Source organism: Salvelinus alpinus, chromosome 16, assembly GCF_045679555.1.
Source record: "Salvelinus alpinus chromosome 16, SLU_Salpinus.1, whole genome shotgun sequence".
NCBI classification, from domain to species: Eukaryota; Metazoa; Chordata; class Actinopteri; order Salmoniformes; family Salmonidae; genus Salvelinus; species Salvelinus alpinus.
The window spans coordinates 53,506,549-53,534,153 of record NC_092101.1 but is presented as its reverse complement, the minus strand read 5'-3'; the positions used below and the strand labels follow the sequence as shown (position 1 = coordinate 53,534,153).

Sequence of the window (27,605 nt, the reverse complement as noted above, 5' to 3'; positions counted from 1 at the left end):
CCCTGCAACGTTACTGCCTATACAACTCAATTTGCTGCCAGCCTATGGCAATACAGACAACAAGATAACTACACCAACACACATTTAATTCTCAGCTATATGTGAATCATAATACTCTAGCTAGCAAGCTAGCAAGGCAAAAAAATACCTAAAACTAATGTGGTGCAAGGTAGATGACTAGCTAGCTGTCAATTATTTGTGGCTAGCTAGCTAGTTAGCCCTATTGACTTATTATGGGGTTGCGATCTACGCACACTACAGTGGGTATTGTAGGCAGATAAACATGCCAAAATTAACACAGAATGTATTTATTAACGTATCATAGGCAACATTTCATTCTGAAGTCAGAGTTTATTTTCTCTCGCTTCAGCCTTCCCCCCCCAAAAAATCATTTTTTTTACGTGGTTGAATCATATTTTTGTCCATACTTTTCGTTGAAGATTGCATCGATGCGTGCTTTGAAATGTGTACAAGCGGAGTAAACATCAGAGAAGTGACCTCCGTGCTCCAGTCTGAATACTTTGATTTGGACTCATACTGATGTTTAAGGAAGAGACATGATGAGGCAGAAACACAGAGAGCATGTAGAATGTGTGACGTGAAACAGCACCCGTTTACAAGTACTTTACACACGTCCAATTGCATACAGATTAAAGTGATGAAAGAAATAGATGGACGGGCCGAGAGTCACAATATAGCAGAGCTCAGGAGGCATCTACACAACCGTGTGATTTTTCTTGTGTGTGTGTGGTGTGTAACGACGGGCATAGACTCACAATGTAGCAGGGTGTGTGTGTACACTGTGTGTGTGTGTGTGTGTGTGTGTACACTGTGTGTGTGTGTATACTTGTACAGTGTGCAAGATGAAAGAGGAGACTCACGATGTAGCAGGGCTTGTTCTCCACAGTGCAGAAGGCTTTGTGTGTGTGTGTATGTTGTGTACAGATGGGCTGAGACTCACGATGTAGCAGGGCTTGTTCTCCACGGCGTAGAAGGGTGTGTGTGTGTGTGTGTGTGTATGTTGTGTTCAGATGGGCTGAGACTCACGATGTAGCAGGGCTCGCAGTAGGCCTTCTTCTCCACGGCGTAGAAGGGTTTACCGCGCAGCCTGCCACTGCAGGTCATGCAGATGAAGCAGTCCACGTGGAAGACCTGGTCCATGGCGGTACAGCCGGTACCCTCACCCACCACATTATCCCCACAGATGGCACATCGCCCTGGGGTAGAGGAGGAGAGTTAGACCCTCTGTCCACAGGTCTGCCTGCCTGCCTGCCTGCCTGCATGCCTGCCTGCCTGTCTGTCTGTCTGTCTGTCTGTCTGTCTGTCTGTCTGTCTGTCTGTCTGTCTGTCTGTCTGTCTGTCTGTCTGTCTGTCTGTCTGTCTGTCTGTCTGTCTGTCTGTCTGTCTGTCTGTCTGTCTGTCTGTCTGTCTACGTTAACATGGTAACCCGCTCTCTGAACACACGTTAGCGTGACAACACACTCTCTGCACACATGTTACCATGACAACACCCTCTCTGAACACACGTTAACATGACAACACACTCTCTGAACACACGTTAACATGACAACACACTCTCTGAACACACACTACCATGACAACACACTCTCTGAACACACGTTACCATGACAACACACTCTCTGAACACACATTAACATGACAACACACTCTCTGAACACGTTAACATGACAACACACTCTCTGAACACGTTAACATGACAACACACTCTCTGAACACGTTAACATGACAACACACTCTCTGAACACGTTAACATGACAACACACTCTCTGAACACGTTAACATGACAACACACTCTCTGAACACACGTTAACATGACAACACACTCTCTGAACACACACTACCATGACAACACACTCTCTGAACACACGTTACCATGACAACACACTCTCTGAACACGTTAACATGACAACACACTCTCTGAACACGTTAACATGACAACACACTCTCTGAACACGTTAACATGACAACACTCTCTCTGTACACATTACCATGACAACACACTCTCTGAACACACATTACCGTGACAACACGCTCTCTGAACACGTTAACATAAGGTTCTCATTAGGTTGCCAGGGTATGTAATAACACAATGTACCAGTAATGTTCTCAGGACATACTGCCGCAACAAAATGTGTGGGCAATAAAAGTGGTTGTGAGAAAACATTACAGGAACGTTCAACTAACATCAAGAAGGATTTTTAAGCCTTGAGACAATTGAGACATGGATTGCGTATGTGTGCCATTCTTTTTCTAGATTTAGTTATCCTCTTTTTTTGCAGAAACAAAGACCTGGAAGTCAGAGTCAAGGTTTAGCTTTATATTTGTGTTAACTCCGCCCCAGTGGTAAAGTTGATTAAATCCAGGGAAAACACTGCTCCCAGGTTTGATCCCCAGCTTGCGCCTATCAACAAAACATGGTAAAAATATGTACAATAAACATCTAGTAAATTGTCATGTGGTTCTAAATACATGCGTTTTGACAAGGATGGTGATACAACTAACTGTTACTGTGTTGAAACCCTAACCAACTGATACTACTAGTCCAAGTTTAACCCTAACCAACTGATACAACTAGTCCAAGTTTAACCCTAACCAACTGATACAACTAGTCCTAGTTTAACCAACTGATACTACTAGTCCAAGTTTAACCCTAACCAACTGATACTACTAGTCCAAGTTTAACCCTAACCAACTGATACAACTAGTCCTAGTTTAACCAACTGATACTACTAGTCCAAGTTTAACCCTAACCAACTGATACAACTAGTCCTAGTTTAACCCTAACCAACTGATACTACTAGTCCAAGTTTAACCCTAACCAACTGATACAACTAGTCCTAGTTTAACCCTAACCAACTGATACTACTAGTCCAAGTTTAACCCTAACCAACTGATACAACTAGTCCTAGTTTAACCCTAACCAACTGATACTACTAGTCTTAGTTTAACCAACTGATACTACTAGTCCTAGTTTAACCAACTGATACTACTAGTCCTAGTTTAACCAACTGATACTACTAGTCCTAGTTTAACCAACTGATACTACTAGTCCTAGTTTAACCCTAACCAACTGATACAACTAGTCCTAGTTTAACCAACTGATACTACTAGTCCTAGTTTAACCAACTGATACTACTAGGCCTAGTTTAACCAACTGATACTACTAGTCCTAGTTTAACCAACTGATACTACTAGTCCTAGTTTAACCCTAACCAACTGATACAACTAGTCCTAGTTTAACCAACTGATACTACTAGTCCTAGTTTAACCAACTGATACTACTAGTCCTAGTTTAACCAACTGATACTACTAGTCCTAGTTTAACCAACTGATACTACTAGTCCTAGTTTAACCCTAACCAACTGATACTACTAGTCCTAGTTTAACCAACTGATACTACTAGTCCTAGTTTAACCCTAACCAACTGATACTACTAGTCCTAGTTTAACCAACTGATACTACTAGTCCTAGTTTAACCCTAACCAACTGATACTACTAGTCCTAGTTTAACCCTAACCAACTGATACTACTAGTCCTAGTTTAACCAACTGATACTACTAGTCCTAGTTTAACCCTAACCAACTGATACTACTAGTCCTAGTTTAACCCTAACCAACTGATACTACTAGTCCTAGTTTAACCCTAACCAACTGATACTACTAGTCCTAGTTTAACCCTAACCAACTGACACTACTAGTCCTAGTTTAACCCTAACCAACTGATACTACTAGTCCTAGTTTAACCCTAACCAACTGATACTACTAGTCCTAGTTTAACCCTAACCAACTGATACTACTAGTCCTAGTTTAACCCTAACCAACTGATACTACTAGTCCTAGTTTAACCCTAACCAACTGATACTACTAGTCCTAGTTTAACCCTAACCAACTGATACTACTAGTCCTAACCTAACCAACTCATACCATTTGTAGTGCCCACAACTCTTAAAGGGAGGGATGGAAAGTGGTGAGAGGCTTTATCAAACATAAGCTACTAATCTTATCAGAGAGAAAGCAGAAGCATGTATTCAAGACCGCTCTTTCTCTGAACTGGCCGCCATGATCGTATAAAATCACCACTTGATCAGATCTCCCCAGATATAGATCTTACAGATCAACGAGGACTATTGATCTGTAATCAAGTGTCTGGTGAAGTAAGGATTTCTACCAAAGCCAAGGGAAATGGACACTAAGAATACTTCATATTCAAGGCCTGATAGCATCTCAAGGGAAAGTCTGTATCTTTATATCAGCGGTTGAAAGGGCCAACATCTGAACACATATGAGGCCTTGGCTGAAGTTGATGCTGGGGGGGGGGGGGAGGGGAGCATCATTTTCTGGCTAATTAAGATGGTATCGTTAGGTATCGCTATCACTACTTTTATACACCCTCCTGCTATAGCTTCAATGGACATACTGTAGATCTGTATTCATACCTATATTAAAAAACAGATTTTATTAAAATAAATGATCTCCAAACTATACGATATTTATAATTGAGTCAAATAAAATAAAGTGTAACACTGCCCTTATATCTTATAATCTTATATATTTTAGCTAAATCCTAATGTTCATGGATACGGACGAGGATGGAATTAATGGGGGACACTTTATTAAAACCAACTCTCTGCATCACATTACGTGTGACAGAGTGACACAGCCCACATTGATTAGAAACAGTCAAACCATCTGTTCACGTTTTAATGATAAAGAGACTAAAACGTTGTAGGCTCCGTCTTTGTGTTTCGAGGGGAAAAATAGTGAGCTGGGATTATTGCTGCAGAAAGAGACAGATTACACATTGTGGAAAACGGCATTTTGATATCTTTAATTGACTTGAAGATATCTTTAATTGAGTTTAAGATGTCCCCAATTCAATGAGAAGTTTATCTTCGACCCAATTAATGACACTAGCAATTTAATTAGCGATATCTTACAAAAATTGTGAAAAAAAAATGTAGTATTTTTTAATTTCATTTTTTATCCATTTGATTTGGTGCTGATGTTCTGGACGGTGGGTCTGGAATCGTGTTACAGACACACAGAGACAGGAGATGGGAAACAGGGGATATCAGACACACAGAGACAGGAGATGGGAAACAGGGGATATCAGACACACAGAGACAGGAGATGGGAAACAGGGGATATCAGACACACAGAGACAGGAGATGGGAAACAGGGGACATCAGACACACAGAGACAGGAGATGGGAAACAGGGGACATCAGACACACAGAGACAGGAGATGGGAAACAGGTGACATCAGACACACAGAGACAGGAGATGGGAAACAGGGGACATCAGACACACAGAGACAGGAGATGGGAAACAGAGGATATCAGACACACAGAGACAGGAGATGGGAAACAGGGGATATCAGACACACAGAGACAGGAGATGGGAAACAGGGGATATCAGACACACAGAGACAGGAGATGGGAAACAGGGGATATCAGACACACAGAGACAGGAGATGGGAAACAGGGGATATCAGACACACAGAGACAGGAGATGGGAAACAGGGGATATCAGACACACAGAGACAGGAGATGGGAAACAGAGGATATCAGACACACAGAGACAGGAGATGGGAAACAGAGGATATCAGACACACAGAGACAGGAGATGGGAAACAGGGGATATCAGACACACAGAGACAGGAGATGGGAAACAGAGGATATCAGACACACAGAGACAGGAGATGGGAAACAGGAGATATCAGACACACAGAGACAGGAGATGGGAAACAGGGGATATCAGACGCTGTGTCTGTGTTAGAGTGTGTCTGCGCGCATGTGTGAGTGTGTGTGTGTATGTGTATGTGTATGTGTATGTGTGTGTGTATGTGTGTGTGTGTGTGTGTGTGTGTGTGTGTGTGTGTGTGTGTGTGTGTGTGTGTGTGTGTGTGTATACAGCTAAGCAGGGGGATATATCAGAATCAGGCACCACTACAGCTTTTCATTTCCACTTCCATTTCCTGTGTTTCCATCATAAGAATCAAACAGAAATGGGGAAAGCTGCCCTTGGGAAGTGATTAAATAGCTCTGATTCATAGCTTGACTGCTCAATAATTTTCTCCTGAACCCACCCCACTGTAGTCGTCCCCCCCCCGTCCCCCCCACCCCTGCGACCCCTGACTTTTGAATACCACTCCTCTAGGACATCAGAGGACAAAAACATTTTTTGACCCCTCTCTAAACTTTCTAAAATTGCTATTGTTTAAAATCCATTTGGCAAACGTCCTCATTCAGGGTGACTTCCAGTGTGGCTTTACACAAACAGGCCCAGCTATCAGGTTTCATCTGGTTCCACCAGCTTTCTATCTACACCTCAATTACAGAGGCTGTGTTACCTACTGTACGGTATGAGAACGGTACGGGGGAGAGAGATTAAACAAACTAGAGATGGCGCGTCTCGAGGGGATGTGTGGGTGTCAATGGAATCACAGGTTGGTAATCACTTCAGAGAGCTAGAGAGAAGGAGGGTGGGGGACAGAGAAGGAGACAAAAATAGAGAAAGAGAGTTACAGAGGGAGGGGGGGGGGGAGAATGAGAGAAAGAGAGAGAAAGGGAGCGAGAGAGAGAGAGAGGGTGGGTGGGTGGGAGAGGCAGAGACACTGTTGTAGTCTTCAGATCACAGGGCATATTCAGTGAGTGGATAAGAGCGCCCAACGTGTCCCACAGGGCTTCCACTTTAAACAGCCAGAAGGAAACCTCTCGGAAATAATTTCCCTTTTTGGTGGCTCGTGATCGCTAGGGCCCTCAGGAGCAATTTGTGTATGTGTGCTATTTGTGTTTGTGTGTGTGAGCTATTTGTGTGTGAGTGCATGCTGTGCACAGTCATACACACACACACACACAGTGCCAAAGACGAGCACACACCCCACATGTCGCCAGACATGTACACATACACAGACATAATTACCTTAATATACTCATTAATCCATCCTATGCATGTCAGTGCAAACATATTCCAAATGCATATTGCACAAGTTCTTCAACGTTGAATTATAGTCCATGACAATCGTGGAATTATATTTAAAGGGACATTTCACCGCTGCTCTTTCACTGTATAAGTCCATTAGTATGTATTTAACATATAATATGTCTCGAAAAAATGACATCACTTCACGCAAATACGAGTGTTTCTAATTCTCACCGGTAGAAACAGGCCTTCTACATTTGCTGGTTGTAAGCAAACCACAATATCCAGAAATCATAGCGGTTTCAGGATGTAATACCGCCACTGTCGAGGATGGATCTGTTTTGAGATGTCAACAGGTAGCTAATGTTACTCACTGGACCAGTCAGATCTGTTTGAGATGTCAACAGGTAGCTAATGTTACTCACTGGACCAGTCAGATCTGTTTGAGATGTCAACAGGTAGCTAATGTTACTCACTGGACCAGTCAGATCTGTTTGAGATGTCAACAGGTAGCTAATGTTACTTACTGGACCAGTCAGATCTGTTTGAGAATGGGGTGTCAACAGGTAGCTAATGTTACTCACTGGACCAGTCAGATCTGTTTGAGATGTCAACAGGTAGCTAATGTCACTCACTGGACCAGTCAGATCTGTTTGAGATGTCAACAGGTAGCTAATGTTACTTACTGGACCAGTCACTCGTTCATAGAACACCAGATTGTGAATTACTACTTATTTTTGCTTCGACAAACAACTGTAAAGTTTAGTCATGGTGCTCATGTGCCAGGATGTGCTACAAGCAAGCAAAGGCTGCTGGGTACCAGTCCATCAAGATGTCGAGCAGAACTAGTTAGAAAACTACATTTGTTTATCTTAACTAACATCTAGCTAGCTAGCTTTCATAATATACTGGCTAGACAATACAAAGCAAATCAATGTAATTAGCCAGCGGCTATCTAGTGATGTGATTTGTAACTTTGCCAAGTTAACTTAACCTAACGTAGCTAAAGTTATCTACAGCCTACCGGACCGTATCTAACCGTTTAGCTAGCTAACTACCGCTGAGGCTAACGTGACAGGTATATATGTTCTATTTACAGAGTCCGATCCCATTAACATCAGCATCATCATCAAATTGACACTGAGGGGCAATGCTGTTACATCCAATGCCTGTTTGCCTGAGGCTGATGCCGTGCAGGTGCTTATATGCACATACACATACACACTCACATTCAAACACACACATGTAAATAGTGCCACACATGAACTCCAACATATTCAGTTGGACTTCCTGTTTAGATTTGTGTTGTCCTTGATGTCTGTTGTCTTTGTTTTCTGTTGTTTTCCTTTGCTTTTCAAATGTTGTTTTGTTCATTTTGTTGGTTGTTGTTTTGGTTGGGTTGAAGAGGGAACAGTGGACTTGGGGGGATTTTCGGATGGTTGAGCGGCAGCTCTTCGAGAAACTGTGCAGGGATTTTGGATACTTGGTGGCCTGGCGGTCGGGAGCTTGTCTGTCGACGTGCCCTTGGGCGGGGCGCTTAACCCTTGTGGAAATCACCTTCATGACACCATGATGAGCAGTGGAGGCTCCTTACAGGAGGAAGGGGAGGACCATCCTCCTCAGTGAATTTCATAAAAATAAAAATAGTGAAACATTAAAAATGTTATCTTCGTAGATAAAACTAAATATTTTCACGTCACCAAATAATTGATTAAAACAGAATTTTTCAATGAAAGTCTACAATAGCTTCAACAGCACTGTAGGGTAGCACCATGGTGTAGCTGGAGGACAGCTAGTTTCCATCCTCCTCTGGGTACATTGACTTCAATACAAAACCTAGGAGGCTCATGGTTCTCACCCCCTTCCATAGAATTACACAGTAATTATGACAACTTCCGGAGGATGTCCTCCAACCTATCAGAGCTCTTGCAGCATGAACTGACATGTTGTCCACCCAATCAAAGGATCAAATAATTAATATAGTACTGAAACCATAAGCTACAGTGAATGTGGTGAGTAGTTAAATCGAAGAGAGAGAAAGACAATAGTTGAACAGTTTTGAACAAATTCATATCTTCAAAAATGAAGGAGAAGCAAGAGAGAGAGAGAGCAAGATAACACAGCTAGCTAGTTTAGCCTACTCAAACAGATGCTATGTTAGCTTCCTGGCTATGGCAATCCAACACTGGAACTCTTCCAAGTCAAGGTAAGCTTTTGGTTTTATTAATGTATTGCCACGTGGCCTACTGGTGTAACTGTTAAACTCCTTGCTGACTGTACACTGTACTGCATGATTGTAGCGGGTTTACTAACACGTTAGTTCTAGATGCTATGTTGACTGTGACGTTAATAATAGTGACAACGATGTAGGCTGTGTGTAGCAGTTAGCGGTTATGATATGAAGGTTTGGCTTGGAAAGGTTTTTGGTCACAGACAGCTGATGTGTTGTGCACTGAAGTCCACAAGCGAAGGGAAAAGATGAGAGGAGATGCGTGTAGATGCGAGAAGGAATACAACAATCAAAGGGATCATGCTGTTTGTATGTGGCTGCTATGAAAGTGAACTGTGTTTGCGTGTGATCAGGTGTGTATTCATTTCGCCAATTATGTTGAAAAACATTTCTTAAACGGAAGCAAATGGAACCAAACGGGGATAAACAAACCTGAATTTGTCCAATAGAAACTCTTGTTTGTAACTGTTGGACTAATGATTACACAATATATCAGCTAGATGCAGGCAAGAGTGTGCAAGGCGGTATTGAATGTATCAATGTCTGTCACCTTGATTACTCAAATGTCTCTCGACCTGTGTGCACCTACGTTGTAAACTTTCATTCATAGCCAAGGCTGTAGCAACCTCATGATGGGTATAGGGGAAAATTCAAGTATCATGCAGTATCCTAAACCTATGTATGCTACATTGAATGTCTGTCACCTTGATTACTCAAATGTCTCTCGACCTGTGCGCACCTACGTTGTAAACGTTCATGCATAGCTAAGGTTGTAGCAACCTCATGATGGGTATAGTTAACGTTTGAGTATCATGCAGTATCCTAAACCTATGTATGCTAACATTGAACCCGGTTGGTTAATTACATGCAGATTCATGCAGGGTAGTAACGTTTTGAGTTGGGATTATGGTTCATTGTTTAGCTAGCTAGCTACATGTCTAAACAAAATAAGTTTATCAACTTTCAAAGCAGAATTACTTTCCCATTGTTCCTCAACTGCAGTGTATGATATACCATTTATCTAGCTCTGAGTCTCTACTTTTATCCAATGTAAAAAACACAATTTCAAATGTTGCTACTTAAGACCGAATCGAGCCGCTCGGTCAAATATGAATGACAGTCCTCCAATATGCTGTAACAGAAAATAATCCTCCTCCCTCATCTTAAATGGCACCAACCGCCATTGGTTGCCAAGTAGGCATAAACATGGTCCATGTCTAGTTGGCGTGTTTACAAGTTACAACTTCTACTGTAGTTCTTTATATTACGGAGGCTTAGTCAAGTGATTGTTTATGGAAAGTTTGAAGTCTAAATTGGAGAAAAGCAGAGTTATTATTAAGGAGGGGGGTGGTGTCTGTTGGGGGTGGGTACTGTGTGTGAAGGTAAGTATGTATGATGTATTGACATGAGAGGGGGGGGGGGGGGTGGATATAGTACCTTGTCTGAGTGTGTATTAATGGGGACTAAGTAGTACAATGTTGGCTAATCACTGACTACTATGTGTTCTACAGACGCATCCTGTTAATGATGACCTTGACACCAGCTCTAGTAGTACAGAGCGTGCAGACCCATTGGATGAAAGCTTTCAGCCTGGAACAAGCTCAACAACATCTGACCCGGAAGAGGAAAATAATGCATGGGGCTGGCAAGAGCCAAAGTGTATGAGTCCAAGGTCATGGCAAGAGCCAAAGTGTATGAGTCCAAGGTCATGGCAAGAGCCAAAGTGTATGAGTCCAAGGTCATGGCAAGAGCCAAAGTGTATGAGTCCAAGGTCATGGCAAGAGCCAAAGTGTATGAGTCCAAGGTCATGGCAAGAGCCAAAGTGTATGAGCCCAAGGTCATGGCAAGAGCCAAAGTGTATGAGTCCAAGGTCATGGCAAGAGCAAAAGTGTATGAGTCCAAGGTAATGGCAAGAGCCAAAGTGTATGAGTCCAAGGTCATGGCAAGAGCCAAAGTGTATGAGTCCAAGGTCATGGCAAGAGCCAAAGTGTATGAGTCCAAGGTCATGGCAAGAGCCAAAGTGTATGAGTCCAAGGTCATGGCAAGAGCCAAAGTGTATGAGTCCAAGGTCATGGCAAGAGCCAAAGTGTATGAGTCCAAGGTCATGGCAAGAGCCAAAGTGTATGAGTCCAAGGTCATGGCAAGAGCCAAAGTGTATGAGTCCAAGGTCATGGCAAGAGCCAAAGTGTATGAGTCCAAGGTCATGGCAAGAGCCAAAGTGTATGAGTCCAAGGTCATGGCAAGAGCCAAAGTGTATGAGTCCAAGGTCATGGCAAGAGCCAAAGTGTATGAGTCCAAGGTCATGGCAAGAGCCAAAGTGTATGAGTCCAAGGTCATGGCAAGAGCCAAAGTGTATGAGTCCAAGGTCATGGCAAGAGCCAAAGTGTATGAGTCCAAGGTCATGGCAAGAGCCAAAGTGTATGAGTCCAAGGTCATGGCAAGAGCCAAAGTGTATGAGTCCAAGGTCATGGCAAGAGCCAAAGTGTATGAGTCCAAGGTCATGGCAAGAGCCAAAGTGTATGAGTCCAAGGTCATGGCAAGAGCCAAAGTGTATGAGTCCAAGGTCATGGCAAGAGCCAAAGTGTATGAGTCCAAGGTCATGGCAAGAGCCAAAGTGTATGAGTCCAAGGTCATGGCAAGAGCCAAAGTGTATGAGTCCAAGGTCATGGCAAGAGCCAAAGTGTATGAGTCCAAGGTCATGGCAAGAGCCAAAGTGTATGAGTCCAAGGTCATGGCAAGAGCCAAAGTGTATGAGTCCAAGGTCATGGCAAGAGCCAAAGTGTATGAGTCCAAGGTCATGGCAAGAGCCAAAGTGTATGAGTCCAAGGTCATGAAGGTCATGAAGTTCTAAGTGATTCTAGTTACATCAGAAACCAATAAAGTGTTGACTTCAACTTCTGGATCAATTCATTGTAATATTCATTAAATTATATTCATTAAATTATATTCATTATATTCATTAAATTATATTTATTATATTCATTAAATTATATTTATTATATTCATGACAATTATTTGGAAGGAACTAGCTACAAACGTACTGCTAAAGCAAATGATGCAGAGAGTTGGTGTATCGTCGAAACTTTAATTTGTTGTCAAGTAAACATGTTTCAATTAAAACAGTAGATTAGTCTGTCGATGTTGCAAATAATTAGACATGCCTTGTATTGAAGACAAAGTGTATTTGCTCTGAAGACCGAGGTGAGTGTACACAATGTATGATAAAGATACAGGTAGGTATGTTGATTAAGATATTCTACAGTGCATTCGGAAAGTATTCATACCCTTTGACTTATTCCACATTTTGTTGAGGTACAGCCGGAATTAAAAATTGATTAAATATATTTTTTTTCTCACCCATCTACACAAAACACTATTTGACCGATATTTTAGCAAATTTATTTAAATAAAATATACAGAAATATCTCATTTATATAAGTATTCACGCCCCTTTGATGTGACACTTCAAATTGAGCTCAGGTGCATCCAATTTCCTTTGATCATCCTTGAGATGTTTCTACAACTTGATTGGACTCCACCTGTGGCCAATCCACTTGTTTGGACATGATTCAGAAAGAAACACACCGGTCTACATAAGGTCCTACAGTTGACAGTGTATTGACAGAGTAGAAACTGTTACATGAAGTCCAAGGAACTGTCTATAGTTTTCAGAGAATTAATGTATCTGTTGAAGGGTATAAAAATGTTTCTAGAGTATTGTAAATGTCCAAGAGCACTGTGGGAAATTGAAGAAAAAAAACCGTGGAATTAAGCAGACTCTGCCTGGAGCTGGCTGTCCGACCAAACTGAGCAACCAGGCAAGAAGGACCTTGCTCAGGGAGGGGACCAAAGAACCCAATGACCACTCTGACAGAACTACAGAGTTCCTTGGCTGAGATGGGAGAACCTGCCAGAAGTACAACAGTCTCTGCAGCACGTCACCAATCTGGGCTTTATGGGAGAGTGGCCAGATAGAAGACTCTCCGGAGAAAAAGGTAAATGACAGCACGTCTGGAGTTTGCCAAAAGGCGTGTGAAAGATGAGACAAAAATGTAACTCTTTGGCCTGAATGTAAGGCACAACTCATCACCCAGGTAACACCATCCCTACCGTAAAGCATGGTGGTGACAGCATCATTCTACAGAGATGTTTTTCAACAAGCAGGAGCTGGGAGACTGGTAAGGAGAGATGGAACAATGAATGGAGCCAAATAGAGGTAAATCCTGGATGAGAACCTGCATCAGAGTGCAAACAACCTTAGACTGGAGGCATATATATATTTACGTTCCAATAGGACAATGACCCACCAACATACAGCCAAAGCAACGTTGGAATGGCTTCAGAGCAACAATGTGAAAGACCTTGAGAGCCCAGCCAAAGCCCAGACTTAAATCCCATTGAAAATCTGTGGAAAGGCTTGAAGATTGTTGTTCACCACCTACCCCCATCTAACTTAACAGAGCTGGAGAAAATCTGTAAGGAAGAATGGGAGAAAATACCCAAATCCAGATGTGCAAAGCTGATACAGACAAACTCAAGATGACTCAAAGCTGATACAGACATACCCAAGACGACTCAAAGCTGATACAGACAAACCCATAACGACTCAAAGCTGATACAGACATACCCAGGATGACTCAAAGCTGATACAGACATACACAAAATGACTCAAAGCTGATACAGACAAACCCAAGACGACTCAAAGCTGATACAGACAAACCCATAACGACTCAACGCTGATACAGACAAACCTAAGACGACTCAAAGCTGGTACAGACATACCCAAGACGACTCAAAGCTGATAGAGACATACCCAAGACGACTCAAAGCTGATACAGACAAACCCATAACGACTCAACGCTGATACAGACAAACCCATAACGACTCAACGCTGATACAGACAAACCCATAACGACTCAACGCTGATACAGACATACCCAAGACGACTCAAAGCTGTAATCGCCACCGAAGGTGCTTCTACAAAGTATTGACTCAGTGGTGTGAATACTTATGTAAATAGGATATTTATTCTAAAGGGTGTAACTAACTTGTTTCTCTGTACTTGAAAAGCATAATGTATGATGAGAGACACAGACAGACAGAAAGACAGTGAAGAATGTTTGACAACGACTTCACATCAATAATTTGATATAAACTGCCAACCGAGGAACTAGAAGCTGCTTCAAACACATCCCTCAATAATAAAGGACAGCAATCAAATAGACATCATATTCTATCCCTGCTGGAAATTATCCCAAATACTTTCCAACTATTTTAGCCCGGGATGGATGGCTGCATAAAGCAAGCATGAAAGAGAAAAAAAAAAACATTCCCTTGTGTCCTTCTGAGCATCGAATGGAAGGAACCACCATTTTTAATATCACTACTTCAAATAGTTATTCTATTCCAATGCAATATGAATGGACGGGAGGGAGGGAGGACGGGGGGGAGGGAGGAAAGGAGGGAGGGAGGGAGGACAGGAGGGAAGAAGGATTGGAGGGAGGGAGGACGGGAGGGAGGATGGGAGGGAGGATGGGAGGGAGGGAGGACAGGAGGGAAGAAGGATGGGAGGGAGGGAGAGTTCATTATACTTGACACACACACAAAGACACACACACTCTCTCTCTCTCTCTCTCTCTCTCTCTCTCTCTCTCTCTCTCTCTCTCTCTCTCTCTCTCTCTCTCTCTCTCTCTCTCTCTCTCTCTCTCTCTCTCTCTCTCTCTCTCTCTCTCTCTCTCTCTCTCTCTCTCTCTCTCTCTCTCTCTCTCTCTCTCTCTCTCTCTCTCTCTCTCTCTCTCTCTCTCTCTTTCTCCTTTCATTCAAACCCTCAGAAGCAGCCTCATTTTTATTTTATTTTTTTACACGGAAAGTCAAAAAGGAGACTTGAAGAAGGTCTGTTTAAAAGAAGAGAAGCCTGTTCCCAGAGAGTAGGGGGAAGCTTACAATGGTTAGACGATTTAATTGGTTAAAAGGAAAAGATTAAAGATTCCCTGACTCTATTCCATAAATAATAGATGTCTAATGTATTTGTAGTGACAGGGGGAGAGAGGCTGTTGTTTGGGGATGGGGGATGTTGAGTGGCAGAACGCTTCACATCTCTCTCTCTTCTCCCTCTCTCTTCTCTTTGCCTTCTTCTTTGTTTTCACACTGTGTGATATTCAAGCAGCATGAAAGGCAGAGAGGGAGCACACTTGCGGCTCAATTTGATCTTGCATCGCCGGAAATCAAACATCGCACATATAAAGAAGGGTTGCAACGCAAGGAGGAACTTTTTTGTGGGAAACCAAACTTTTTAACACTATGTTGTGTTAGTCAAGAGAGAGAATGTGGTGTAATTCACACACACACACACACACACACACACACACACACACACACACACACACACACACACACACACACACACACACACACACACACACACACACACACACACACACACACACACACACACACACACACACACACACACACACACAAAAACACAACCCCTCGCAGTATTAAAATACAAAGCCAGACAACTGCAGACAAAACAAATAACCAAGACCACAATACATATTTTGGGATTTCAAGAAGATTGTTTAGATTACAGTGGGCTATGAAATAACAAGATGCCCTGGTAGAAAACTGAAATGCCGACCAGGAGAGTAGCTGTTGTTGTTTTTCAGGAACAACCAAACTGCAGCGGCAGAAAAACAAAACAAAACAAAACATGGAAAATTCAAACTGCAGCGAATTATACTGCTGTGCTACACAACTTTCTATGGCATCTCACCCCTCAACTAAATTATGGCATCTCACCCCTCAACTAAATTATGGCATCTCACCCCTCAACTAAATTATGACATCTCACCCCTCAACTAAATTATAACATCTCACCCCTCAACTAAATTATGACATCTCACCCCTCAACTAAATTATGACATCTCACCCCTCAACTAAATTATGACATCTCACCCCTCAACTAAATTATGGCATCTCACCCCTCAACTAAATTATGGCATCTCACCCCTCAACTAAAGTATGACATCTCACCCCTCAACTAAATTATGGCATCTCACCCCTCAACTAAATTATGACATCTCACCCCTCAACTAAATTATGACATCTCACCCCTCAACTAAATTATGACATCTCACCCCTCAACTAAATTATGACATCTCACCCCTCAACTAAATTATGACATCTCACCCCTCAACTAAATTATGACATCTCACCCCTCAACTAAATTATGACATCTCACCCCTCAACTAAATAATGACATCTCACACCTCAACTAAATTATGACATCTCACCCCTCAACTAAATTATGGCATCTCACCCCTCAACTAAATTATGGCATCTCACCCCTCAACTAAATTATGGCATCTCACCCCTCAACTAAATTATGGCATCTCACCCCTCAACTAAATTATGACATCTCACCCCTCAACTAAATTATGACATCTCACCCCTCAACTAAATTATGACATCTCACCCCTCAACTAAATTATGACATCTCACCCCTCAACTAAATTATGACATCTCACCCCTCAACTAAATTATGACATCTCACCCCCTCAACTAAATTATGACATCTCACCCCTCAACTAAATAATGACATCTCACCCCTCAACTAAATTATGACATCTCACCCCTCAACTAAATTATGACATCTCACCCCTCAACTAAATTATGACATCTCACCCCTCAACTAAATTATGACATCTCACCCCTCAACTAAATTATGACATCTCACCCCTCAACTAAATTATGACATCTCACCCCTCAACTAAATTATAACATCTCACCCCTCAACTAAATAATGACATCTCACCCCTGAACTAAATTATGACATCTCACCCCCTCAACTAAATTATGACATCTCACCCTCAACTAAATTATGACATCTCACCCCTCAACTAAATTATAACATCTCACCCCTCAACTAAATTATGACATCTCACCCCTCAACTAAATTATAACATCTCACCCCTCAACTAAATAATGACATCTCACCCCTCAACTAAATTATGACATCTCACCCCTCAACTAAATAATGACATCTCACCCCTCAACTAAATTATGACATCTCACCCCTCAACTAAATTATGACATCTCACCCCTCAACTAAATTATGACATCTCACCCCTCAACTAAATTATGACATCTCACCCCTCAACTAAATTATGGCATCTCACCCCTCAACTAAATTATGGCATCTCACCCCTCAACTACATTATGACATCTCACCCCTCAACTAAATTATGACATCTCACCCCTCAACTAAATTATGACATCTCACCCCTCAACTAAATTATGGCATCTCACCCCTCAACTAAATTATGACATCTCACCCCTCAACTAAATTATGACATCTCACCCCTCAACTAAATTATGACATCTCACCCCTCAACTAAATTATGACATCTCACCCCTCAACTAAATTATGACATCTCACCCCTCAACTAAATTATGACATCTCACCCCTCAACTAAATTATGACATCTCACCCCTCAACTAAATTATGACATCTCACCCCTCAACTAAATTATGGCATCTCACCCCCCAACTATATTATGGCATCTCACCCCTCAACTAAATTATAACATCTCACCCCTCAACTAAATTATGACATCTCACCCCTCAACTAAATTATGGCATCTCACCCCCCAACTATATTATGGCATCTCACCCCTCAACTAAATTATAACATCTCACCCCTCAACTAAATTATAACATCTCACCCCTCAACTAAATTATGACATCTCACCCCTCAACTAAATTATGACATCTCACCCCTCAACTAAATTATAACATCTCACCCCTCAACTAAATTATAACATCTCACCCCCTCAACTAAATTATGACATCTCACCCCCTCAACTAAATTATAACATCTCACCCCTCAACTAAATAATGACATCTCACCCCCTCAACTAAATTATGACATCTCACCCCTCAACTAAATTATGACATCTCACCCCTCAACTAAATTATAACATCTCACCCCTCAACTAAATTATGACATCTCACCCCTCAACTAAATTATGACATCTCACCCCTCAACTAAATAATGACATCTCACCCCTCAACTAAATTATGACATCTCACCCCTCAACTAAATAATGACATCTCACCCCTCAACTAAATTATGACATCTCACCCCTCAACTAAATTATGACATCTCACCCCTCAACTAAATTATGACATCTCACCCCTCAACTAAATTATAACATCTCACCCCTCAACTAAATTATGACATCTCACCCCTCAACTAAATTATAACATCTCACCCCTCAACTAAATTATGGCATCTCACCCCCTCAACTAAACTTTGACATCTCACCCCTCAACTAAATTATGACATCTCACCCCTCAACTAAACTTTGACATCTCACCCCTCAACTAAACTTTGACATCTCACCCCTCAACTAAATTATGGCATCTCACCCCTCAACTAAATTATGGCATCTCACCCCTCAACTAAATTATGACATCTCACCCCTCAACTAAACTTTGACATCTCACCCCTCAACTAAATTATGACATCTCACCCCTGAACTAAATTATGACATCTCACCCCTCAACTAAATTTTGACATCTCACCCCTCAACTAAATTATGACATCTCACCCCCCAACTAAATTATGACATCTCACCCCTCAACTAAATTATGACATCTCACCCCTCAACTAAATTATGGCATCTCAACCCTCAACTAAATTATGACATCTCACCCCTGAACTAAATTATGACATCTCACCCCTCAACTAAATTTTGACATCTCACCCCTCAACTAAATTTTGACATCTCACCCCTCAACTAAATTATGACATCTCACCCCCCAACTAAATTATGACATCTCACCCCTCAACTAAATTATGACATCTCACCCCTCAACTAAATTATGGCATCTCAACCCTCAACTAAATTATGACATCTCACCCCTCAACTAAATTATGGCATCTCACCCCTCAACTAAATTATGACATCTCACCCCCCAACTAAATTAAAACATCTCACCCCTCAACTAAATTATGGCATCTCACCCCTCAACTAAATTATGACATCTCACCCCTCAACTAAATTATGACATCTCACCCCTCAACTAAATTATGGCATCTCAACCCTCAACTAAATTATGACATCTCACCCCTGAACTAAATTATGACATCTCACCCCTCAACTAAATTTTGACATCTCACCCCTCAACTAAATTATGACATCTCACCCCCCAACTAAATTATGACATCTCACCCCTCAACTAAATTATGACATCTCACCCCTCAACTAAATTATGGCATCTCAACCCTCAACTAAATTATGACATCTCACCCCTCAACTAAATTATGGCATCTCACCCCTCAACTAAATTATGACATCTCACCCCCCAACTAAATTAAAACATCTCACCCCTCAACTAAATTATGGCATCTCACCCCTCAACTAAATTATGACATCTCACCCCCCAACTAAATTATGACATCTCACCCCTCAACTAAATTATGGCATCTCACCCCTCAACTAAATTATGACATCTCACCCCTCAACTAAATTATGGCATCTCACCCCTCAACTAAATTATGACATCTCACCCCTCAACTAAATTATGACATCTCACCCCTCAACTAAATTATGGCATCTCACCCCTCAACTAAATTATGACATCTCACCCCTCAACTAAATTATGGCATCTCACCCCCTCAACTAAATTATGACATCTCACCCCTCAACTAAATTATGACATCTCACCCCTCAACTAAATTATGACATCACACCCCCCCAACTAAATTATGACATCTCACCCCTCAACTAAATTATGACATCTCACCCCTCAACTAAATTATGACATCTCACCCCTCAACTAAATTATGACATCTCACCCCTCAACTAAATTATGACATCTCACCCCTCAACTAAATTATGACATCTCACCCCCCAACTAAATTATGACATCTCACCCCTCAACTAAATTATGACATCTCACCCCTCAACTAAATTATGCATCTCACCCCAATAATATGGCATCTCAACCCTCAACTAAATTATGACATCTCACCCCTCAACTAAATTATGACATCTCACCCCTCAACTAAATTATGACATCTCACCCCTCAACTAAATTATGACATCTCACCCCTCAACTAAATTATGACATCTCACCCCCCAACTAAATTATGACATCTCACCCCTCAACTAAATTATGACATCTCACCCCTCAACTAAATTATGGCATCTCAACCCTCAACTAAATTATGACATCTCACCCCTCAACTAAATTATGGCATCTCACCCCTCAACTAAATTATGACATCTCACCCCTCAACTAAATTAAAACATCTCACCCCTCAACTAAATTATGACATCTCACCCCTCAACTAAATTATGACATCTCACCCCTCAACTAAATTATGACATCTCACCCCTCAACTAAATTATGGCATCTCAACCCTCAACTAAATTATGACATCTCACCCCTGAACTAAATTATGACATCTCACCCCTCAACTAAATTTTGACATCTCACCCCTCAACTAAATTATGACATCTCACCCCCCAACTAAATTATGACATCTCACCCCTCAACTAAATTATGACATCTCACCCCTCAACTAAATTATGGCATCTCAACCCTCAACTAAATTATGACATCTCACCCCTCAACTAAATTATGGCATCTCACCCCTCAACTAAATTATGACATCTCACCCCTCAACTAAATTAAAACATCTCACCCCTCAACTAAATTATGGCATCTCACCCCTCAACTAAATTATGACATCTCACCCCCCAACTAAATTATGACATCTCACCCCTCAACTAAATTATGGCATCTCACCCCTCAACTAAATTATGACATCTCACCCCTCAACTAAATTATGGCATCTCACCCCTCAACTAAATTATGACATCTCACCCCTCAACTAAATTATGACATCTCACCCCTCAACTAAATTATGGCATCTCACCCCTCAACTAAATTATGACATCTCACCCCTCAACTAAATTATGGCATCTCACCCCCTCAACTAAATTATGGCATCTCACCGCTCAACTAAATTATGACATCTCACCCCTCAACTAAATTATGACATCTCACCCCTCAACTAAATTATGGCATCTCACCCCTCAACTAAATTATGACATCTCACCCCTCAACTAAATTATGACATCTCACCCCTCAACTAAATTATGGCATCTCACCCCTCAACTAAATTATGACATCTCACCCCTCAACTAAATTATGACATCTCACCCCTCACCTAAATTATGACATCTCACCCCTCAACTAAATTATGACATCTCACCCCTCAACTAAATTATGACATCTCACCCCTCAACTAAATTATGACATCTCACCCCTCAACTAAATTATGACATCTCACCCCTCAACTAAATAATGACATCTCACCCCTCAACTAAATTATGGCATCTCACCCCCCAACTATATTATGGCATCTCACCCCCCAACTAAATTATGACATCACACCCCCCCAACTAAATTATGACATCTCACCCCTCAACTAAATTATGACATCTCACCCCTCAACTAAATTATGACATCTCACCCCTCAACTAAATTATAACATCTCACCCCTCAACTAAATAATGACATCTCACCCCTGAACTAAATTATGACATCTCACCCCTCAACTAAATTATGACATCTCACCCCTCAACTAAATTATAACATCTCACCCCTCAACTAAATTATAACATCTCACCCCTCAACTAAATTATGACATCTCACCCCTCAACTAAATTATGACATCTCACCCCTCAACTAAATAATGACATCTCACCCCTCAACTAAATTATGACATCTCACCCCTCAACTAAATAATGACATCTCACCCCTCAACTAAATTATGACATCTCACCCCTCAACTAAATTATGACATCTCACCCCTCAACTAAATTATGACATCTCACCCCTCAACTAAATTATAACATCTCACCCCTCAACTAAATTATGACATCTCACCCCTCAACTAAATTATAACATCTCACCCCTCAACTAAATTATGACATCTCACCCCTCAACTAAATTATGGCATCTCACCCCCTCAACTAAACTTTGACATCTCACCCCTCAACTAAATTATGACATCTCACCCCTCAACTAAACTTTGACATCTCACCCCTCAACTAAATTATGGCATCTCACCCCTCAACTAAATTATGACATCTCACCCCTCAACTAAATTATGGCATCTCACCCCTCAACTAAACTTTGACATCTCACCCCTCAACTAAATTATGACATCTCACCCCTGAACTAAATTATGACATCTCACCCCTCAACTAAATTTTGACATCTCACCCCTCAACTAAATTATGACATCTCACCCCCCAACTAAATTATGACATCTCACCCCTCAACTAAATTATGACATCTCACCCCTCAACTAAATTATGGCATCTCAACCCTCAACTAAATTATGACATCTCACCCCTCAACTAAATTATGGCATCTCACCCCTCAACTAAATTATGACATCTCACCCCCCAACTAAATTAAAACATCTCACCCCTCAACTAAATTATGACATCTCACCCCTCAACTAAATTATGGCATCTCACCCCCCAACTAAATTATGACATCTCACCCCTCAACTAAATTATGACATCTCACCCCTCAACTAAATTATGGCATCTCACCCCTCAACTAAATTATGACATCTCACCCCTCAACTAAATTATGGCATCTCACCCCCTCAACTAAATTATGGCATCTCACCCCTCAACTAAATTATGACATCTCACCCCTCAACTAAATTATGGCATCTCACCCCTCAACTAAATTATGGCATCTCACCCCTCAACTAAATTATGACATCTCACCCCTCAACTAAATTATGACATCTCACCCCTCAACTAAATTATGGCATCTCACCCCTCAACTAAATTATGGCATCTCACCCCTCAACTAAATTATGACATCTCACCCCTCAACTAAATTATGACATCTCACCCCTCAACTAAATTATGACATCTCACCCCTCAACTAAATTATGACATCTCACCCCTCAACTAAATTATGACATCTCACCCCTCAACTAAATTATGGCATCTCACCCCTCAACTAAATTATGACATCTCACCCCTCAACTAAATTATGGCATCTCACCCCTCAACTAAATTATGGCATCTCACCCCTCAACTAAATTATGACATCTCACCCCTCAACTAAATTATGGCATCTCACCCCTCAACTAAATTATGACATCTCACCCCTCAACTAAATTATGACATCTCACCCCTCAACTAAATTATGACATCTCACCCCTCAACTAAATTATGGCATCTCACCCCTCAACTAAATTATGGCATCTCACCCCTCAACTAAATTATGACATCTCACCCCTCAACTAAATTATGACATCTCACCCCTCAACTAAATTATGACATCTCACCCCTCAACTAAATTATGGCATCTCACCCCTCAACTAAATTATGACATCTCACCCCTCAACTAAATTATGACATCTCACCCCTCAACTAAATAATGACATCTCACCCCTCAACTAAATTATGGCATCTCACCCCCCAACTATATTATGGCATCTCACCCCCCAACTAAATTATGACATCTCACCCCCCCAACTAAATTATGACATCTCACCCCTCAACTAAATTATGACATCTCACCCCTCAACTAAATTATGACATCTCACCCCTCAACTAAATTATGACATCTCACCCCTCAACTAAATAATGACATCTCACCCCTCAACTAAATTATGACATCTCACCCCTCAACTAAATTATGACATCTCACCCCTCAACTAAATTATGGCATCTCACCCCTCAACTAAATTATGACATCTCACCCCTCAACTAAATTATGACATCTCACCCCTCAACTAAATTATGACATCTCACCCCTCAACTAAATTATGACATCTCACCCCTCAACTAAATTATAACATCTCACCCCTCAACTAAATTATGACATCTCACCCCTCAACTAAATTATGACATCTCACCCCTCAACTAAATTATAACATCTCACCCCTCAACTAAATTATAACATCTCACCCCCTCAACTAAATTATGACATCTCACCCCTCAACTAAATTATAACATCTCACCCCTCAACTAAATAATGACATCTCACCCCTGAACTAAATTATGACATCTCACCCCCTCAACTAAATTATGACATCTCACCCCTCAACTAAATTATGACATCTCACCCCTCAACTAAATTATAACATCTCACCCCTCAACTAAATTATGACATCTCACCTTTCAACTAAATTATGACATCTCACCCCTCAACTAAATTATGGCATCTCACCCCTCAACTAAATTATGACATCTCACCTTTCAACTAAATTATGACATCTCACCCCTCAACTAAATCATGACATCTCACCCCTCAACTAAATTATGACATCTCACCTTTCAACTAAATTATGACATCTCACCCCTCAACTAAATTATGACATCTCACCCCTCAACTAAATTATGACATCTCACCCCTCAACTAAATTATGACATCTCACCCCTCAACTAAATTATGACATCTCACCCCTCAACTAAATTATGGCATCTCACCCCTCAACTAAATTATGACATCTCACCTTTCAACTAAATTATGACATCTCACCCCTCAACTAAATCATGACATCTCACCCCTCAACTAAATTATGACATCTCACCTTTCAACTAAATTATGACATCTCACCCCTCAACTAAATTATGACATCTCACCCCTCAACTAAATTATGACATCTCACCCCTCAACTAAATTATGACATCTCACCCCTCAACTAAATTATGACATCACACCCCTCAACTAAATTATGACATCACCCCCCCAACTAAATGATGGCATCTCACCCCTCAACTAAATTATGACATCTCACCCCCTCAACTAAATCATGACATCTCACCCCTCAACTAAATTATGACATCTCACCCCTCAACTAAATTATGACATCTCACCTTTCAACTAAATTATGACATCTCACCCCTCAACTAAATTATGACATCTCACCTTTCAACTAAATTATGACATCTCACCCCTCAACTAAATTATGACATCTCACCAACCAACAAAATTATGACATCTCACCAACCAAGAAAATTATGACATCTCACCTTTCAACTAAATGATGACATCTCACCAACCAACTAAATGATGACATCTCACCCCTCAACTAAATTATGACATCTCACCCCTCAACTAAATTATGACATCTCACCCCTCAACTAAATTATGACATCACCCCCCCAACTAAATGATGACATCTCACCAACCAACTAAATCATGACATCTCACCCCTCAACTAAATTATGACATCTCACCCCTCAACTAAATTATGACATCTCACCCCTCAACTAAATTATGACATCTCACCCCTCAACTAAATTATGACATCTCACCCCTCAACTAAATTATGACATCTCACCCCTCAACTAAATTATGACATCTCACCCCTCAACTAAATCATGACATCTCACCCCTCAACTAAATTATGACATCTCACCCCTCAACTAAATTATGACATCTCACCCCTCAACTAAATTATGACATCTCACCCCTCAACTAAATTATGACATCTCACCCCTCAACTAAATTATGACATCTCACCCCTCAACTAAATTATAACATCTCACCCCTCAACTAAATTATAACATCTCACCCCCTCAACTAAATAATGACATCTCACCCCTGAACTAAATTATGACATCTCACCCCCTCAACTAAATTATGACATCTCACCCCTCAACTAAATTATGACATCTCACCCCTCAACTAAATTATAACATCTCACCCCTCAACTAAATTATGACATCTCACCCCTCAACTAAATTATGACATCTCACCTTTCAACTAAATTATGACATCTCACCCCTCAACTAAATTATGGCATCTCACCCCTCAACTAAATTATGACATCTCACCCCTCAACTAAATCATGACATCTCACCCCTCAACTAAATTATGACATCTCACCTTTCAACTAAATTATGACATCTCACCCCTCAACTAAATTATGACATCTCACCCCTCAACTAAATTATGACATCTCACCCCTCAACTAAATTATGACATCTCACCCCTCAACTAAATTATGACATCTCACCCCTCAACTAAATGATGACATCACCCCCCCAACTAAATGATGGCATCTCACCCCTCAACTAAATTATGACATCTCACCCCCTCAACTAAATCATGACATCTCACCCCTCAACTAAATTATGACATCTCACCCCTCAACTAAATTATGACATCTCACCTTTCAACTAAATTATGACATCTCACCTTTCAACTCAATTATGACATCTCACCCCTCAACTAAATTATGACATCTCACCTTTCAACTAAATTATGACATCTCACCCCTCAACTAAATTATGACATCTCACCAACCAAGAAAATTATGACATCTCACCAACCAAGAAAATTATGACATCTCACCTTTCAACTAAATGATGACATCTCACCAACCAACTAAATGATGACATCTCACCCCTCAACTAAATTATGACATCTCACCCCTCAACTAAATTATGACATCTCACCCCTCAACTAAATTATGACATCTCACCCCTCAACTAAATTATGACATCTCACCCCTCAACTAAATTATGACATCTCACCCCTCAACTAAATTATGACATCTCACCCCTCAACTAAATTATGACATCTCACCCCTCAACTAAATTATGACATCTCACCCCTCAACTAAATTATGACATCTCACCCCTCAACTAAATTATGACATCTCACCCCTCAACTAAATTATGACATCTCACCCCTCAACTAAATTATGACATCTGACCCCTCAACTAAATTATGACATCTCACCCCTCAACTAAATTATGGCATCTGACCCCTCAACTAAATTATGACATCTCACCCCTCAACTAAATTATGACATCTCACCCCTCAACTAAATTATGACATCTCACCCCTCAACTAAATTATGACATCACCCCCCCAACTAAATGATGGCATCTCACCCCTCAACTAAATTATGACATCTCACCCCCTCAACTAAATCATGACATCTCACCCCTCAACTAAATTATGACATCTCACCCCTCAACTAAATTATGACATCTCACCCTTCAACTAAATTATGACATCTCACCCCTCAACTAAATTATGACATCTCACCTTTCAACTAAATTATGACATCTCACCCCTCAACTAAATTATGACATCTCACCAACCAACAAAATTATGACATCTCACCAACCAAGAAAATTATGACATCTCACCTTTCAACTAAATGATGACATCTCACCAACCAACTAAATGATGACATCTCACCCCTCAACTAAATTATGACATCTCACCCCTCAACTAAATTATGACATCTCACCCCTCAACTAAATTATGACATCACCCCCCCAACTAAATGATGACATCTCACCAACCAACTAAATCATGACATCTCACCCCTCAACTAAATTATGACATCTCACC

At 41.0% G+C, this 27,605-nt stretch overlaps 1 protein-coding gene across 1 annotated transcript in view; it reads right to left on the bottom strand.

Annotated features, from left to right (window-relative positions):
• The window catches only part of LOC139541684 (lipoma-preferred partner homolog), a 513,132-nt gene that overhangs the window by 74,824 nt on the left and 410,703 nt on the right, over window positions 1–27,605 (bottom strand). Inside the window, exon 11 of the mRNA XM_071346617.1 lies at window positions 1,048–1,217. Coding sequence (XP_071202718.1) covers window positions 1,048–1,217 — 170 coding nt within the window. The remainder of the gene's footprint in view (window positions 1–1,047; window positions 1,218–27,605) is intronic.